This window comes from Notothenia rossii (genome assembly GCF_949606895.1).
Source record: "Notothenia rossii genome assembly, chromosome: 4".
NCBI classification, from domain to species: Eukaryota; Metazoa; Chordata; class Actinopteri; order Perciformes; family Nototheniidae; genus Notothenia; species Notothenia rossii.
Genome location: NC_136902.1, coordinates 17,758,996 through 17,777,577, shown reverse-complemented (window position 1 = coordinate 17,777,577; position 18,582 = coordinate 17,758,996). Strand labels below are relative to the sequence as shown.

At 42.6% G+C, this 18,582-nt stretch overlaps 1 protein-coding gene across 10 annotated transcripts in view; it reads left to right on the top strand.

The window, feature by feature from the left end:
* The window catches only part of LOC307036399 (uncharacterized protein), a 192,632-nt gene that overhangs the window by 165,147 nt on the left and 8,903 nt on the right, over positions 1-18,582 (top strand). For 2 of the 10 annotated variants that reach the window (XM_079676670.1, XM_079676674.1), the window contains exon 8: positions 9,623-9,706. The exons of 2 other annotated variants lie outside the window; for them this stretch is intronic. Coding sequence is in view for 3 of the 8 variants with exons in the window: in XM_079676667.1 (XP_079532793.1) it covers positions 3,291-3,343; positions 8,893-9,008; positions 9,623-9,645 (192 nt within the window). In the remaining 5 variants the exon portion in view is untranslated. Of the gene's footprint in view, positions 1-3,290; positions 3,344-3,677; positions 3,723-8,892; positions 9,030-9,622; positions 9,707-12,100; positions 15,408-18,582 lie in introns of those variants that run through there. 6 more of the 10 variants (XM_079676667.1, XM_079676669.1, XM_079676671.1 and 3 more) reach the window with 6 other exon arrangements.

Here is an 18,582-nt window from a genome sequence, read left to right as displayed (position 1 = left end):
GTTGGTAATCCATGTAACCAGAAGTTGAGTTGTGCGGTAATATTTCATCAACCGTCACTTGTGGATGGTTTCGTTGGGCAATGATTCAACCCCCGATTATTATAAGAGTTGCTATTGGAAATTTGTAAAAATAATAATAATAAAGCCTATACAGTAAACTGAACTTCCAGCCTCGTTGGGTGCTTTGGGCCAGTGTACAAGTTCGGCAAGTTTGTAAAAACATGGCAAAAGTGTTTATAGCTGTTCCAAGCGGTCACAGTCAAAGGCTTGGCGTGATCCAGCTCTTACAAAGGGGGGGGTAAGCAATGACCGCTTGTATATGGGGACAACGCTGTACATTTTGGGACAACGTCTCTACTGGAAGACATTCATATTTGTGCTTGTTTTGCATACAGTTGGTGATATAAATAGTTTTGAAATATAACTAAAAATAAGAGTTTTAGGGACAACTTCAAACACTACCAACTCTCTATCTCTGCGTTAAGTTGATTTTAAATCATAGTTATATTAGATAGGTGTGTGGGGAGTTCTTCTTATGACACTAATTGTTGCAACTTCTGTAATATTGTTCAGGAGAAAATGATGAGTAGTTAATATGCTTTAATCCAGGATTCTGTCTTCCCCTTGTGCCATACATTTATTTAATTGCAAGCCCTTTTCACTATCTGTCTTTTAATTTCTCCATTTGTGTCTTCCTCCATTTCCCAATTTAACTAATTCGTTAAAACTGTGTGATCCCAAGAGACAACAAATGTTCACCCTGCTGGAGCTGTGTTTAATCTGCATAATAGCAAAAATATCCCTTTGATAAGAGGCTGGCTGTGTGTGTGTTCTTTTAAACATACACATGGTGCATTCCTGTAGCATGCCTGCATACTGTGACTTACATACATGTATGGATGTTGGTGTGGATGTACCCATGTGTATTACATGTGTAAAATCCCAGCAGACTTCTTTTTTGTTTATGTCTTATTACCCCAGCAAGCCCAGTCACTGGGGATCTACATATGTAAACATCATGCCTGAAGAGGCCTGTGTGTGTGTGTGTGTGTGTGTGTGTGTGTGTGTGTGTGTGTGTGTGTGTGTGTGTGTGTGTGTGTGTGTGTGTGTGTGTGTGTGTGTGTGTGTGTGTGTGTGTGTGTGTGTGTGTGTGTGTGTGTGTGTGTGTGTGTGTGTGTGTGTGTGTGTGTGTGTGTGTGTGTGTGTGTGTGTGTGTGTGTGTGTGTGTGTGTGTGTGTGTGTGTGTGTGTGTGTGTGTGTGTGTGTGTGTGTGTGTGTGTGTGTGACAATCTCAAGAGGTTATTTTACTCTGTTTGTTTTTTCCCCCTTAACAACATTTACAAGTACTGCATGTGTTATGTAGTAATAGTGTGTATTTTCGCTGCCTTCTAGCTAATATATTGAACATATTTTATTAGATGGGATTTTATGCAGCAGGAAAATGCTCCTCTGAGACCCACATTATGAATGTTTAGTGAAACGTATTAATTAGTCCTAAAAGGTTTTTTGATTACTTCTAAGAATTTAAATCAACTTCATATTGTCTAATGTTTTCATAGAGATCAACATGGACATTTCCAGGACAGAGACTGCAAATCACTTCAGATCAGTGGGAGTTGTGTAACTCATTTACAATGAATTATGAAATGCCCCAACTTGTGCATGACAGCTTTCTTCTGTCTTTGCGTGCTCAAAGTGTTGAACTGGGCTCCTGCCGTTTGGGCTGACCAATCAGGCATGTAGGATATGGACACAAACTGACATCAAAGACATGACACTGCCACCATTCAGAGTCATGGCCTACTTATCTCGCTGTCTCTCTCTCGTTCTCTCTATCGATCTGTCTCTCTTTCTCTTTTACTTTATCTCTTCCTTGTAAACTTAATTTACACAGCAGTATCAACCAGTTTTACTGTACATCAATGCAACATAAGTTTATATCTCATCACAGTTTAACTCAGGATGCTTCCTAATTGGAAGAAGGTTTCCATGACCTCCTTGGACCCAGTTACTCGGAAAGCTCTAGAGTTCCCTGTTGTCTCATGTCACGTTTCATTTGTCCTGCAACATTTTGAATGCAGACACTTGTCACCCTCAAATGCTAGGAGATTTCTACATTATTATAGCCATCTTCTAGCAGCCCAGTATAGCACACTGTAGCAGGGCCACACTGTAATCATAAACATTTCCACTGCACCCCCACAGCAGGGGATAACCCAGCTGACCTGCAATATTATGGTTCTGCTTAGGAGCGGCGGCAGTCTCCACCCTCATTTGGGCTGAGCTGTTGTCCCCAACTGATGTGGTCTGGAGACTAAAGAGAAAGTGCTATTACTTTAGGTCTTAGTGTGTTCAACTTTCAGTATGCTTGCTATTCTGTAACATATACTTTGGAGTTTTGAGTTCTGTCTCTGAGTCTCACTAAGTGTGTTTCACTCAAATTGTCAAGTGAATTTTAAGCATATCTTTAAAACAAAAAATAGATGCAGGTTAGGTGAGTTTCCGTCAACTGGTGGGAGTAGAACAGGAGGCGTTCTGTCCATTTAAAATAAAGCTGTTTCAGAACTTATGCTCAAAGACATTTCCAGATCCCATTAAGCCCATCAACTTTTTTTCGAAATGAGGAAAAAACGACTCATCCGAACATAAAAACAGTTCCCCACAATTGAGGAAGGTTTATTGCATTCCAAAGTTTTTCTGTAACTGTGCTTCTGCGATGTATCAAAATACACCAAAAAAGATGTTGAAAACTCAGATACTTTTTTGTGATCTGCCCCCTTTTGCTGATGCCAGTGTTGACTGGGTTTAAAGCTACTGCTTAACATTTCCTGTTTTTGTTTATTTTTTGGTTGCATGAAGATCTGCTGACCACAGGTGTTTATTGCAGTTTGGTTGAGCTTTAATCTGTAACACAGCATGAAGGAGGGTAACACCATGCTGACATATGTAAAACATCTTGTGCCTTTCCCACATCACAGGATCTGATAACAGTTGCTAAGAGTACAGCGCGATCCATAGGTCCCAAACCTATGTAAATGTTAACTTGGTGAAAGGGTGTGAAGAATAAAACAGAACAACTCTAGAAATAAGGGATGTCAAAATGACCATAACAAACGTGAAAAAGCAGAAATAAGAAATCATGTCAGTTGCTTGGATGGTCGTTGCTCTTTCCTCTGTGATGAAGGGAAACTGGATAAGAAACAGTTCATGAATTTCACAATATTGAGGAAATTATCTGTCTCACCCTCTCCTTTACTATCTGTCTCTCCCTTTCTGTGTGTGTCTTTCAGCCAAAAAGGGAGTCATGCAGCTTGCATGCCACTCTGACCAGCATTAGTGTGAGGTGCGTAGAGCAACACACACACTCCCAGATCCCTTAGATTTTTCTCACAGCAGCGCAGACACCAGGCTGTTTATTTAACTATTAGCCTGGGGGAAGGGAGGCCAAGCTGGGTGAGAAGGGGGGGGGGGGGGGGGGGTTGCACTTGGTGTTCAGTAAGCATTGTATACAAATTATACAAAAATCTCATGAAATGTCATATTAAGTAGTTTTTTTTTTCTAAACAAGAAAAACATCTCTGCTAAGTTTACTAGCTAGTTGCTAACTCTGCCTCTCTGCTGTCTGGTCCTAAGCAGGTAATGAACAGTTGGTGTTTAAGAGCTTGTTTCTGCTTTAGGAGCAGTGACAGTGAACCAAAACAGAAAAGTCGTGCATTGGACAGCTAAACAAGGAGTTGAAACTCACTAAAGCTCTGTAAGGCCCTGGGGAGCTGCAGAAGCGGGAGGTAATTCTCTGTAATCCCTTCAACACAAACCCCTCCAGACACCACCGTTTTTTTACATTGTTTTAATTTGTTTTTAAATAAAGAGTATAACTGATTTGATAATGTACTCAGTAATGGACTGAAAAATGTAGTTGTATAACAGTATTACAAACTTCATAAACATGCTATGTCCATATTGACGTTGCATAATAGACATTTACAATAGTTACTTTTTAATGTTATCAGCATAATCAACTACCCACACCACAGCTGCCCTTTGGAGGTGTGTGTGTGTTTGCTAAGAAGAACAGATTCATAAACAATACATGTCAAGGGTCAAAGCAACATCACTTCCCCAGCTGATGAACCAAACGTTACAATAATGCTGTATAGGAACTTTATGCTGCTCTTGGTCCTTGTAAATAAGTGAAAAGTAAGATAAAAGTTACTGTAGGGACAGACTCAGAAGACATGGGTTTTCACTTTAAGATAGTATGAGGTGAGGAGTGATGGATGAGTTGGGAATGCCATTTTATTCCATCATTTCAGCCCAACATACAACCACTCACATGTAGAAACAATGAAAAAGACTGATGTATGACACACATACTGTACATCTATGCACACTTTTTGACATGCATTCAGTGTAATGGTATCTTTCTCGCTCTCTGACCCACCACATATACTCACACACAGAAAGAGAGAGCCAGACACAAAGAGAAAACTGTACTTAACGAACTCCTCCACCCTGTAATCCTCTCAAACCAAACCAAGCCTGAACACCTGCAGTGAGAGAACCATGACAAGTGCCCTGGCTGCACAACCATCCAACGCATGTTGTACGTCACAGGCGCTCCTTAAGGAGTACTCCTTATATGTTTACTCGGGTCAAGTCAAGATCGCTTTTCAAAAATCACAAATCTAAGCATCAGTTCTGGCAGGCGTTTGTGTTATGGATCTCTGTGAGGCCAGCTTTTAAAGAAACAAACTGCTGCCTGTGAAGTGATGTGTAGATGTGTTAAAAGTGTGTCCACCTTTTTGTGTTTTTTATGCTCGTCCAGATTCTGATGACAGTGTGATGACTGGTTTTCTGTGAGCTTTTGAGGAAGAGGAGTGTGAGGAGAGCAGAAAGAGGGGAGAGTATGGTGTATAATCACACAGATTGGATAACATTGAAAAGCCCCGGGCCAACACTGACAAACACAGCTGCTTACTGACACAGTAAATCTACTGGATGACTCTCTGCCCTTCTCTGCCTGCCTTCGAGCACACACACACATACAAGCACACACACACCCTTGAAACTGAGCATGTTTGAGTGCCACTGGGCTGTCTCAGGTTGGATAATAACTCTTGGCCTGTCAGAGCAGAGTGCGAGCTGTCCAAAAAGCTGTCAACATCCCACTTACGCTAAAACTAGCACGACTATGGCCTGAGCTTACGGGATCTTTGCCGGCAGTCTTCCCGACACACTTTAGCTGACACCCGCTGTTAAAGTTCCTAGAGTCATACGAAGCCCCTCTTTACTGAAACTGAGGGTACCAAGTTTGCACCATTGTTTTCTTGAAAGTTCATCTAGGTTAGTTGAGCTGCAGAATTTTCCAAGCATTCTTGGAGGGACGATTGCAACAAAATTGTTACAACTCGGAGTGGAGATAACTAGGTGGCTGGAATTGTAATAGTCCTTTTTAATAGTTCCCAGAACCATAGAACCGGAGGTACTAAACTATGAACTCAAAGTTCCTTTTTTTGCATTTGGGTTAGTTTCCTATGTATCTGAACAGCAGTGAAGATCTGGTGGTTAAGACTAATGACAGATTTAATAACATCTGCTGTGAAAGGCAATTATCAGAACAACACTGAGTCATGCAGTTCTTAGTATTAACTTTCACATGAATCTGGTGTTCGAATGGATTGCTCTTTAGCCCAATCCTTTTTGTGAAGTGGGTAATAGAAAACAACTGTTGGAAGCATCAAGAAATATCCCCCTGACTTTAATATTAACACTGAGCTTCTATCTCTTACAAACTATTGCTTTGAATGTATGTAGAACATCTCGGAAGCAAATTAATTACGTATTTAATGCAGCATTTAAGTTAATTTCAGGTATAAAATATAGGCATTTATATACACTCACAAGTTAGTTTGTACACAGAGATGCTGCCCCTGCAAAAAATAGATGCAAAGCAGGGAGAAGGGATCAGCTTGAGCAGTTACTATCTAGAATGGCAGCAGATAGTCTCTGGTAGCTGAGAATTAGCCGTGATGCAACAAACCCGGACACTGTGTGTACATTAGTCGCACTTCCTTGTTTTTTTAATGAAGCAGTAAAAAAAGGTTGCCCCTGGTTTGCATGTGTCACAATCAGAACCACTAGACAGACAGTACTACCTACAGAGCAGGGTTTTGGACCTTTTGCTTATTTATTTCGTCCAGATTCTTCTTTTCAAAACCGACGTAAAGGTCAGGAATTCTGCGAAAAGCTCTTGGTCTTCTGGAAAAAGTTCCTTCTGTGGAAATGCACTTAACTTTCAGACTAAACTCTGCTCCAGAGTAGGCGTCACTTCAGTGATTTAGCAAGAAAGGGTATTCTAAAATGCTTCTTCCCTCATCCATCTGCTCATCTTTGCACTGCTTTATTGGTGAAGACAGAGGTGTTTGATCTTTCACTTTTCACATAAAGTTACTTGCCTTATGGTTCGAAGAACTCATAATATTCTCTTACATTCTGCGTGTGTATTAGCTTGTGCGCGTATGACTTAATGTCATTAAGTGATTTAACAACATTATGTATTTTCCAAGCCGGCCCCCTCCCCCCTCTCTGTATTCTTTCCTTCACCAAACCTCCCTCTGGCCACAGTCAGGCCCAGATGAAAATATGAACTCGGAGGAAGAAGTTTATCTCCCACACAAACACAGAGCGGAGGCTGTAACTCAATACAGCCTGCTTTGTGGGAGGCCAACCTGTCCTCATCTCGGAGAATTAATACAAGTTGTCCACTTGTGAGAAATTAGATTAAAATGTAGTTGGCTCTTATTAAACCCCAGAATGAACACAGAGGCATAAAGGAGCTTGGTGTGCAAGTGTGAGAGGGTTACAAGGTGCAAATTAATGTGTGTGTGTGTACATGTGTCTGTGTAGTGCATTAAGCGCAGTGTGTGTGCAGGGCGGGGGCTTCAGATTCCAGAGCAGGCCTTATTGGAGATGATTACTCTCATAAAACCTCTGCTCTCCAAATTGCCCCCCTCCCCCTCTCCTCCTCCTCCTCCTCCTCCTCCTTCCATCTGCAGTCTAAACACACTTAATCAAGCGCAGGTGTGTCCTGATGCATTTACAGACGCCTCGCTGACAGACTATCTTCTACAGCAAGAGAATAGAGGAGTCAGGAGACGTTTGGCCATCTTTTTGATCTTCTCCCCTTGTGGACGAGGGGTGCGCGGATGACAGATATTAATGAAAATATGAATGAGTACAAATGTATCACATATTGGTTTTCTTTTACTTTGTTTTTTAATTTTTCTCCTCGTCCCTCCTCTCCATCATTTCCCTTTCTTCCTCTCCCGCAGTCCTGTGTCTTAATTCACTGCTGGATCGGCCTGTGTTGGGGATCTGTGGGTTAATACGGTTACCGGGATAACAATCTCCCCCTGCATCGCTCCATGATAGATGGGCACTGTGTATGTGTGTATGTGTTGAGTGATTGAGCAAGTGAGTGAGAGATAAAGTAAGCGGCGACTGTGTAAAAATGTGTGTGTGTGTGCAAGCGAGAGTGTGGAAGCAGAGGGGGCCGTGGTATCCGTCAGAGGAGAACAATGGCTTTTAAATGAATCTGGGAGGTCGTAAATCACACAAAGAGAGAGCCCAAATGCAGCGCTGATTGCCTGGACGTCAGAGTCGGCGGACGACAGGAAGGAGCGAATGAACGAGAGAATGAACGAGAGCCCCAGCGAGACACCTTGTTAACGCCTGAACAAAACGCCTCCATTAGGAACCAATGGCCTACTTATGCAAATGAGTCCACATCCGCACACTTTCTCTCATGAAAGTTCTGTCCTTGGGAGGCACATGCAGTCAGTCAGACAGGACAAATGTAAATACATCTAAGGACAAACACTTTTACATTACATATTTGTCAGCTGATGTAGCCAAAAGTTCAAAGAGAACTTACAGAAGACCTTTGCAGTTTCCTGCGCTGGCTCACCACGGTTGCCAAATACTGTAGATCTCTTCAAATATTGAAAAATGTTGAGCTCTATAAACATTTAATTGGTAGACTAGTCTTGCCTAACTCGCAGTGTGTTGAATATATTTTTCCTAATCTCATATAATTTGGAATGGGTTGATAAAGATATAATTTCACTGTCTGTAGCAGTTACTGTACGTGTTAATACTAAGCAGTTGTAAATCATTAGAGCCTTGCTTCATTATGGTTAGCGCGAGCGTTGCCTCAGAGAGAGATGAGTGGTAGGCAGAGTGTAATTACAGGTATGCGGGGAGAAAACATGCAATTACAGATGTAGAGGAGGCATTTTGCACACTTCTGCAGCTGCTGTGTGTGGAAGCTTGTTTATCTCTTCTCTCCCCTGTGGTGGAGAGTTACATACAAAGTTCATTTACTAAAGTACTGTGGTTATGTTCAATTTCATCGTTATTGTCTTTTAATTGAATACTTTTATTTTATGCTACTTTATACTTTTGCTCCATTTTCCAGCGGAAATGTCGTACTTTTACTACATTAATTTGTCATCTATAGGTATCAGTTACCTTACAGGTCAATATGTATGTGGATAAAACACAATACATTATTAAGATTAAACCAATGGCTCTTTTTGACTTGTGAGATTAGATAAGCAAAAGTCCAAAACAAATTTGTATAGCAGAGATTTGTCTTTTATCTATAATCCAACCCCATTTATCATTTCACGTCTCCCCAGATTTGTGTAACTTTATGAGTTGGGCTACAATATTTTTTTGTTATGTCAAAGAACGTAAACATTTTCCACCCGAACCAGTTACAACAGTGCACTGTTGTAATCAAATAATGTTCTTATTTATTAGGTACAGGGTCAATTGTTTTTGCTGCACTAGTTGTTATTTTAAGTACCTTCGCCTTTCTTCTCTTCCCAGGCTCGTTGTGTACTGTTGCAGTCAAACAACAACTGGCATTGACCTACTGGCACTCTTAGGGTTCAGGTCAGGTCAACTCGTTTGGACACACGAAGCTGACCAGCTGATGATCCAAGGTTAGAGCTGAGAGGTCAAAGGTCAGGTTGCTGCTCGTCTCACCTGTCTGTTCACAGTGAAAGGAAACAACAGAAATAGAGGAGAGAATAGGAGTGTGAGAAAGTGAAGACACAAAAATAAAGGGCCGTTAAATTGTGGCCTTTTTTTCTTCTTTGTCTTGCATGGCATGACATACAACATGCCACGGAGAAAATGAGTAAAACTGTAAAGTGTGCAACAATTACAACAATAGGATTCTTCTTATTTCTTGATTTTTTTCCTCTTGCTTTCCCTCACCCTCTCCCTCCCTCACTGTAACCATAATAGTGTGTAATGTGCTGGCTGATTAGGACTTTGACAGCGAGGTTGAGACCAGCCACCCAGACACTGAGGTTAGTTAGTCTGGGTTTTGTGGCCAGACTGTTTGGCTGGGAATACCCTTCTGTTAGTTAAACCTTGCCTGGCCGCAAGTCACATTCCCACACAATACACACTGTATGGACACACACCTTCATCAAGTAAACAGTGCGTAAAACAAGCGTACTGAACAAACTGAAACATGCATTTCTAAGTTGTCGCCCTTCCTGAGAAAAATCATGTATTTAAATTACACATATATTTTCACTGTCTGCAGTGATGGATCCTGACTGTGCGTGACACAGAACACATGCTAGAAAACACAAAGACTCCTCGATGGCAAGTGTGACCCCTGAAACAGGTATGTGACAGCTGCTGTTTTCCTACCAGGACCAAGAGAAAGAAAAGTACAAGACAGTGCCTCGACTGAATGTGACCACCACTGAGCGTAAAAAAAAAGACAGGTGGGCATCTGCATTTAAGCCTGTTGTACAGTAGGGAACAGGTCAGGAGAACAATCGGGGCAGTTCGTTCCCGCAAAGTCGACATTTTCTGTATATTTCTCTGACGCACACAGCACACATAAACTCACAGAGAGACACGCAAACACACACACAATATTTACAATACTTAGAGTATTTGGTGACGGGTTAGAGGAGGCGTGACTGACCTCCTGAGTCATAATTAAGAGCCTAGGAGAGCAGAGCCTTTAGGCCTTTAGGCCAGCCAGGGCCCCTGCCCAGACACACTCCCTCAGACTGCACTGTTTATGTTTCATTAGAGCACAATTATATGTCGCATCCCTCGCTCTCGCCACCTCTCACTCTCACACTTTCCCTGGTTCTCTAATGTGTGTCTTGTATATTTGCGCCTTTTTGCTCTGAGAAGGATCAGAACAGAACAGTGTGTGCCCGGCTCCACTGAGCAACAATATTTGTGTGTGTGTGTGTGTGTGTGTGTGTGTGTGTGTGTGTGTGTGTGTGTGTGTGTGTGTGTGTGTGTGTGTGTGTGTGTGTGTGTGTGTGTGTGTGTGTGTGTGTGTGTGTGTGTGTGTGTGTGTGTGTGTGTGTGTGTGTGTGTGTGTGTGTGTGTGTGTGTGTGTGTGTGTGTGTGTGTGTGTGTGTGTGTGTGTGTGTGTGTGTGTGTGTGTGTGTGTGTGTGTGTGTGTGTGTGTGTGTCCTCTAAACCTTATCACAGGTCAAACAAGCTGCTGAGAGGCCCTTCACTCTGCTATACATACAGGGAACAGAAGGGGAGGGAGTGGGAAAAGAAACAGAAGGACAGAGAGAAGAATATTATAGAAAAAAACGTTTTTTGGAAGTGTTACAGACGAAAGAATATAGCATGGGCTGTAAGAGTAGGGAGGACATCTACTATGACATGGGAAGGGAGGAGGAAGAAGAAGAGGAGGAGGTGGAGGTGGTGGTGGTGGTGGAAGAGGAGGGGAAGGAGGAGGAGGTGTGCCTTCCAGTAAGAGGTGGACAGTTATTTTCCTCCAGCTCCCTCATCACAAAGGAAATGACTAGTAGCAGGGAGTACAGGTTCAGAGAAGAGAAGTCCTACTCAGGTCCAACCTGCACTGTTAATGTTGACCTGTGACCGGCTTTCAAAGGTACACACTACTACACTATTTCTGTGCTCACATTCTCCCTTAATGGTGTTTCATTTCTTGAGTGCCAACAACCAAAGAAGTCTAAACCAACAACAACATTCACACAATGATATCAAACGCATATGTCAAGAGTTTGGAAGTCACGCTTCTGATTTTGAAATAAGTTTAATACTGCTAAATATAAATCTAAAGTCAGAAGCAGAGATTGAAAATAGCCCCTGCCATCTGCAAAATACAGGGTAAATGTTGGCTGTAGGTTTACATTTCAGACCATGGCTGATAGCTCTTTCTTATATTAAGACATCGTTTAGTTTTTTTAAGCAATTACCTTAATGATCAGCAGGAGATCATCTTAGAATAAAGACTGGAAACAGGGCAGAAAAGGATGGTTTAAACACTTAAAGTGCGGAACTATTTTTTTGGTGAGTACATTGACTACCACCTGGTTGTCTGGTATTCTCATGGTGACTTATGGAAATGTATATTGATATTCTTATTTAACTCCACCGCAGGAGTGAAAAAGCTTATCACCCATAATGTCAAATTATTCCTTAAAACACAAAGTATTCACAATTTGTAAACTGCAGACTGTTTGAATGACTAAAATGATATTGGTGATTTTTCTTAACTTTTTTTTAACACTTTATTGTACCCATTGCCAACTCTCATTTGAGTAATTCTATCCACACCAAAAACATAAAAACATTATGTTAACAGACTGCTGAACTGTTACCTGCTGGAGGACTCTGGTAAACGTGTAGGATAGAAAGGAGTGTAATGTTGCCACTATAACAAAATACGAAAAAAACCTGAACTACCACAACAGATTTTGGTACCGGGGTACCAAAGAGGTTGTTGTACAGAATTGTTAAATGCACAGCCTATATATACTCTCTACAAGATGTTTGAATCTTTGTCAATTATCCACTGAGACCAGCACATAAGAGGACAGCCTTCTAAAGACGCTGAACAAGGTGGAAGAGAGGAAAAGTGATGGAAAAATCAAAGAACGAGAGAGAACAAGAGGGCAGGAAAACGCTAGAAAGCTAGTTTTTCACTCTGGCTGTCTTTACCTGAGGACACCAAGGAGTAATTAGCAGCTTTAAATCAATATTTAGTGATTCATGGTTGTTTACTCATCAGGTTTAGACAGCCGGGCAGGACATACACTGTGTTAACCCCATCCATGACCAGAGGGCACCAACTACACACCACCAACCCAGGAGAACACACATATATACATCATTGAGATCCATTCATAGCTATGTGTTGGATTGATCTTTTTTTTCTTTAATCGATATAAAAGGTTGGGGCATTTTGCCACAAAGAGACCACACCAAGTTTCTACCTGTGAATCAGCAACCACAGGAGGCAAAATGCTACATTGCTATTATAATACCCTGCAGGTTTGCATCACAGTGTAATCCGTGATGTAATTTGCATCGGGCACTGTGTGAGGAGATCGTGATTCTTAGTCCTGCGCTCGCTGTTTGTGGCTTATCTGAACAGCATGAGCATCCATGTCCTTTTCTTTGCTCAAGCCATCAGCACTGTCTCCTTCTCCTCGTGACTGATTTACTCTCTCCTGGTATCATCCCTCTACAATTTAGTTTGTCTTCTGGTTTATTTTCATCTTGCCTTTCCCGCTCCTGGTTTCCCCCTCTTTTAGCATATCCTTTGAGGACAGGAAAGCCCCTTCAGACTAACAGCTCTGCTCCGTCCATCCAATACTCTCTCTTTCTCTCTCTCTGTCTCTGTCTCTCTCTCTCTCTCTCTCTCCCTCCCTCTCTCTCTCCCTTGGTCTTGGTTCAGCAGGCTATGTAAACACACTGGGTGGACTACAGCTGGGGTAGAAGGAGAGCAGTGGGACATAGTTTGCCTGTGTGTGTGCGTAGGTGTGTACACATTTATGTGGGAGCATGTATGCGTGGTACAAATAATGTGTGAGTGTATTACTGAGTGAGGAGATGTTAACCAAATTAAAGCATATTGTGACTGTGTGTGTGCATGCAAGACTGAGTGTATCTGGAGTTTGGGGGTGTTACAGGCATGAGATACCGAGGGATTTGAACACTGGCAAGGAAGTTAAATGTCTGGAGCTTGTGGGGGTATTGGATGGCTCATTAAGTTGGTGTGTGTGCGTGTGCGTGTGCGTGTGTGTGTGTGTTTGTGTGTGTTACATGCAGCTGTGGACGGCAGACACCGCTCCAAAGGAAAAGGGGATTTAGCCTGAGACCTACCCAATCAAAGAATGTGTTAAATCAAAGTCTTACTGTTGACCACTTCTGTGTATTTTTAGCATAATATTTTAAGTTCTGTGTATGCGTGTGCATCGGCACGCCTCTCTGTGCACAGTCCCACACATTTTGTGTTTGCAGAAGGAAATACCTTGACAGGTTTTTGGAACACCCTCTCCATCTCCCACTTTCCTCCCACTCTTTTTCTCCTTCTCTTCCTTTGGTGTAGTTTTTGGTGTTATTTTACACTCACACGCCCTTCCTCTGGCTTAAAGCAACACACTCTCTCCCCATCACTAGCAATGTGTAACTGCTGTTGGTGATCAGAATTTGTAAAATTTGCAAGATTGAATGAGAAACTATTTTAAGTCTCGTTCTGTGATGCTACTGATGGTCTTACGTCACTTGGAGACTCATTCCACCCTTAGCTTTTTCCTTTTTCACACAATAAGTGTTGACGGTTAAACAGCACTCATAAAATGCTCTCACATGTTCAGCGACAAATGTGTCATTGTCTTATAATGATGAAAGCTGACACACCTCAAAATGTAAATAGACAGGAAGTGCTGCTTAAAGGCTGCAGGAAACAGGAAATAACCATGGATGAGTTGTACACGTCACTCATTGATATTTACTAAGAGGGTACTTATCTTAAGTCATCAGAAGAGTAGGTGCGAGGGTGCATGGTAATCCAGAAATGACAAAGAATGAACAAGAAAAATCTGAGTAAGATGAAGACGAGGAGTGTGTGTGCTGACAAGCAAAACAGAAAAACAGGTGTGGAGGGAGAGAGAGGGGCTCAGAGGCAGTCTATAACTAGTTTTGTGTTGAAAGGTCAAAGTCAGGCCTCGGATTTGAAATTGAAATGAAGTGTTGGTTTGGCAGCGCTCCCACCTCAGTACTCTATGGTGTGTGTGTGTGTGTGTGTGTGTGTGTGTGTGTGTGTGTGTGTGTGTGTGTGTGTGTGTGTGTGTGTGTGTGTGTGTGTGTGTGTGTGTGTGTGTGTGTGTGTGTGTGTGTGTGTGTGTGTGTGTGTGTCACAACACCACCTGTGCAGACATGTATCCCCCATTTCCCTACTGTTAATGGTAAAAAAACAAAAAATGTCTGCGCTGTACTTTGTTTGTTTTAAAATAGTATATTGATAACGGAATGTTTCTATCCTCTTAAAACATCTTCCCTGTAGAGCATTTGTGTCACACCAATCCTTTAAGCAGATTGACCAACAGATGGATGCCACACAAATGATGTACCGTGTCTTGAATTTTTATCAGGCCTAATGGCTCAATTTGCAGAGTCTGAGTTTTTGGGAATGATTTTTAAAAAATTGCGGCCCACACGCATCATGTGATCTGTATTTCTGATAATAGCCACTGAACTAAAATCGCCTGCAGGCCAGCCATGCTCCTGCGCAGATATACAGAATCAGATATTAGAACTTATTAGCAAACTAAGCAATGCTAGAATAATCCTGAACATACAGTACAGATCAATAAGTGAAAAGTGAAATATGCATCAGGACACAATTTAAGAAGCTTTTTTCAATTTGCTCCTTACTGTATGTATTCATTTTATAAAGGTGTATCTCACTTTAAGAGTCTTTTTTTTAAAAGCAGAGTGGACCCTATACTGTGCTGAGCTTAACAGTTTAAATGCTTTACAAATCAAGATCATTCTCACCCTACGCAGAGTTTTTCTGCTCCTTCTGCTTTGTGTACGTTTCAGTTGAACAGCATTATTACTAGATACAACTGAGGAACATTTCAATAAGGTAATATTTACACAAGTATTTTTTAGAATTTCACACCAAAAATCGACAATTATTACCTAACCTTTCTCTATTATGACATTTCTTCTGTGGGCCTCTCAAGTTTGACTTTTTGAACCAATGAGACTGACAGAGAGGAGGTTTGCTGTTGAGCAGAGGGTGGATAGCGCAGGGTGAAATGGGGAAGCGGGGGGATGGCTTCCTGCCAGCACCCAACTCCAGCTGCAGAATGTAGGGTAGAGAAGTGTCCTTCCCCAGCTCCCCCGTGGAGGGCACCAGCCCATACTGAGCCACCACTGTCCCAGTACCCTCTACTGCTGCGAGGCCACTTTTCTCTCACTCACCTCAGCTGTTTCTCCATCCCGCCCTCAATTGCTCCCTGTTTCTCTCCCAGTAGAAAACAGCTCAGTGCCAAACAGAAGAAGGAGATTGTGTCAATTAAATGGTATGTGCTGTACACCACAAATCACACACACATGTTCAGCACTCACAAGCATAACACCCCCTCCTCTCTCTCTCTGTCTCTCTCTCTTCCCCCCTCTCTCTCCCCCTATACGTTGGATCCACACAGTTTTACAGCTCATGTGTGTTGTGACAGTGTGAAAGGCACAGGAAGGAAAGGCCGTGCTTCCTCTGATGCTCCTGCTGCTGTGGGCCCGAGGAGATAAGAACACACACACATGGATGCACACGCAGCCATGAACAAACAATCACAACACAGATCCATGCTGCCTGCACTAACACCCCCTCCCTCTCCACCTCCCCACCTCCCCTGCAGATCAGCTTCCACATGGTTTGGCCTTAATCAAACCCCAGCAAACCTTCTGCACCCCAAACCTCACACATTTTGGTTTTGTTCTTATCTCAACAATTTTCACTCCCTGGTCCAACTCAAAGTGTTTGAATTGGCAGTGCTAGACGAACACTGGAGGCTGTTTGTTTCAAAAAGGCAAATAATCTTTGCTCAAATTAACACTCAACTATTCAAAGTTAGTGATACAAAGCAATCATCCTGGACTCTCGGCCATTACATACCAGTTGTAATCATAGAGAAGTGTCCTATCTATCCTTGCATTGCTTCAGTAATGTGCACATGTAGAAAAAGACACAAGTGGACTTCCTGGAAAGTGTATATGCTGTGCTTTCCAGGGTGAGACTACTGCTGAGTGTGTATCTGTGTTTTTATTCTCTGTGTGTGTGTGTGTGTGTGCCCGCTGACGTAAGCCCCTCTATCTGATGATGCCCTTCTAATCCCCACAGTGATGTGTCATGAATATGGAGTTTAAGACTCAAATCCCCAGGGATACACAGGCTATAGATAGCTTGCTCCTTCCACACATACACATGCGCACGGACACAAAAGACACACACCTTCAGCAGCAGTTCCACTCAGCGTACACGCCGCTGATGACCCCTGTGACGATGAAGGGGCAGAACAGAAAGAAGCCAGAAAGAAGTGATTAAGATGAAAGTAACAGAGTAGGAAGAATTTCAATGGACAGAGGAAATAACTGAGGAATGCTGTGCTTATGGAGCGGCTGATTAGATTCATATAATATCAGTGACAAATTACCTATTGAGAATCATTACAATGCGGTTGCCATAATATAGCTAAGATTTTGGGTTATCAATCCTGTCTCACATACCTCATTCACACCAACGCAACTCCGGTTCAAGCTCCCTGCTAGAGCTTTTCAGGTTAAGAACCGGTTCTTCGGTTTAGCTCCGGCTCTTTTCACACTGCCCAGAGTCCGACTGGTGCTGCGTCATTGCGTCATCGTTTGCGTCATGACGTAACCGTTTGCGTGCCTGCTTCATAAGGCCAAACCGTGCGGAAACCCCTCACAGCTGACACCGACAACAACAACAATGGCCGATTGTGGTCCAGCTTCCTCTGTACTTCTTCTGAGGACCAGATTCCCAGTAGGTAGCTGGTCTCTTCAGTGGACCACTGCTGCTTGTTAAGTTTCTCCATCGTTGTGTTCAAACTGGATAAAACGCCGGCTTTTTGTTGTTGTTCAGGAGTTGATCCCGCCCCTGCCCCTGCCCCCGCCTCGACGTAAGCGTGACGTATGTGGTGCTTTTGCTCTGGCCGGACAATTTTTTGGTGCTCGAAATGAACCGGATTCCGGAGCTAAGAGGCTGCTCCATCGCGGTGTGAACAGGCAAACCCGGTGCTTTTCAAGCTCCAGCTCCGAACCGGCCCTGAAACACCGTTGGTGTGAATGAGGTAACAGTAAATAGCTTTACTGCAAATACCGCAAAATGGCTTTCCCATTAAAGTTGTGATAAAACCAGTAATTGCTTAAAGGTCCCATGTCATGGTCATTTCCACTGATCATAATTCCATTGTTGAGGTCTACTAGAATAGATTTATATTGTGCAATTTTCCAAACTCACATTGGTTCCTCATACAGCATCTCTGTAAACTACGTGTATTCACTGAATTTCACTCTCTGCCTTTAACGGCTCGTTGTAGCTCCAATAGCTCCAGCCCCCACCCTCCCTGTGAGCACAGTGTGCTCTGATTGGTCGGGACGTTGTGAATCGCGCTGAGCTCCGTGGAGGTGTGGTTTCCTTGTTTAGCGATACACAGCGAAACACAGCCAAACTCATCCTAAGCACACACAAAGTTACAGCCGAAGTAAAAACAATAGTAAGAAAAAGGTTGATAAACGCTGTGAGAATGGGTCTGACTTTGCAGAGAGAATTTTGCCGCGATCCCAACTGTCTGTTATCAGCCTGCAGCCAGGGAGGAGAGATCAGCAGAGCTGCCTGTACTGAGTGTGTGTGTGTGAGGAAGTCCGTGGATTGGTCAATTTGGACCAATCAGCGGGGGCTTAACGTAACGGCTCCGTGGACGTAACGTAACGGCTCCACGGATTGGTCCATTTGGTTCCGGGTAACGCATGACATGAGTTACCCGGAAGAATCAATGGACAGTGACGTATCTCCAGCGAGGCATTTTGGGGAGGTATTTTCTGTGTTAGAGTTTTACTCGCTACAGGGTGTACTTTGAGGGTTTTGACTCTGCAGAACGTTTACATGCATAAAAACCTCCATAACACACAAGGGGACGGGTAATAACCGGAAAAGCATGACATGGGACCTTTAAATTAAAACAGTTTACAGAAATTTAACTTTTACTATGACAGTGCAGAGGACTCAATCAAGATACAGACAAAAAAACAATATGGACCAACTTAAGCACAAAGTTATATACAGACAAAATCTTGATAATAAAGGCTCTGGATGAGATTGTTATCAAGTTCTATGTTACTTCTGTAGTTGTACTCACACTTGAGCTGCAGTTGCTTTGGGTTTACCTCTAAAAAAGGTGGTTCAGTTTAACTGATGGCTGATCTTATTACAGTACCTCACCATTTGTGATTGTTATCCCGTTGGACTTTGTTGAAGAAGAACCCTTGTGTTCCCACAATTCAGCAATTACTTGTGTGAGTACAGTGTTACCATAACTGATGAAAATGAAGACCACAGCTATGAAAATTACACTCAAACTGCTATAAACCTGAATTATCCTTTAATATCAAACGGAGGTGTATCAAAACGATAACTGCATCATGTGATTACCATTACTTTGCAATTATGTCACAGATAGC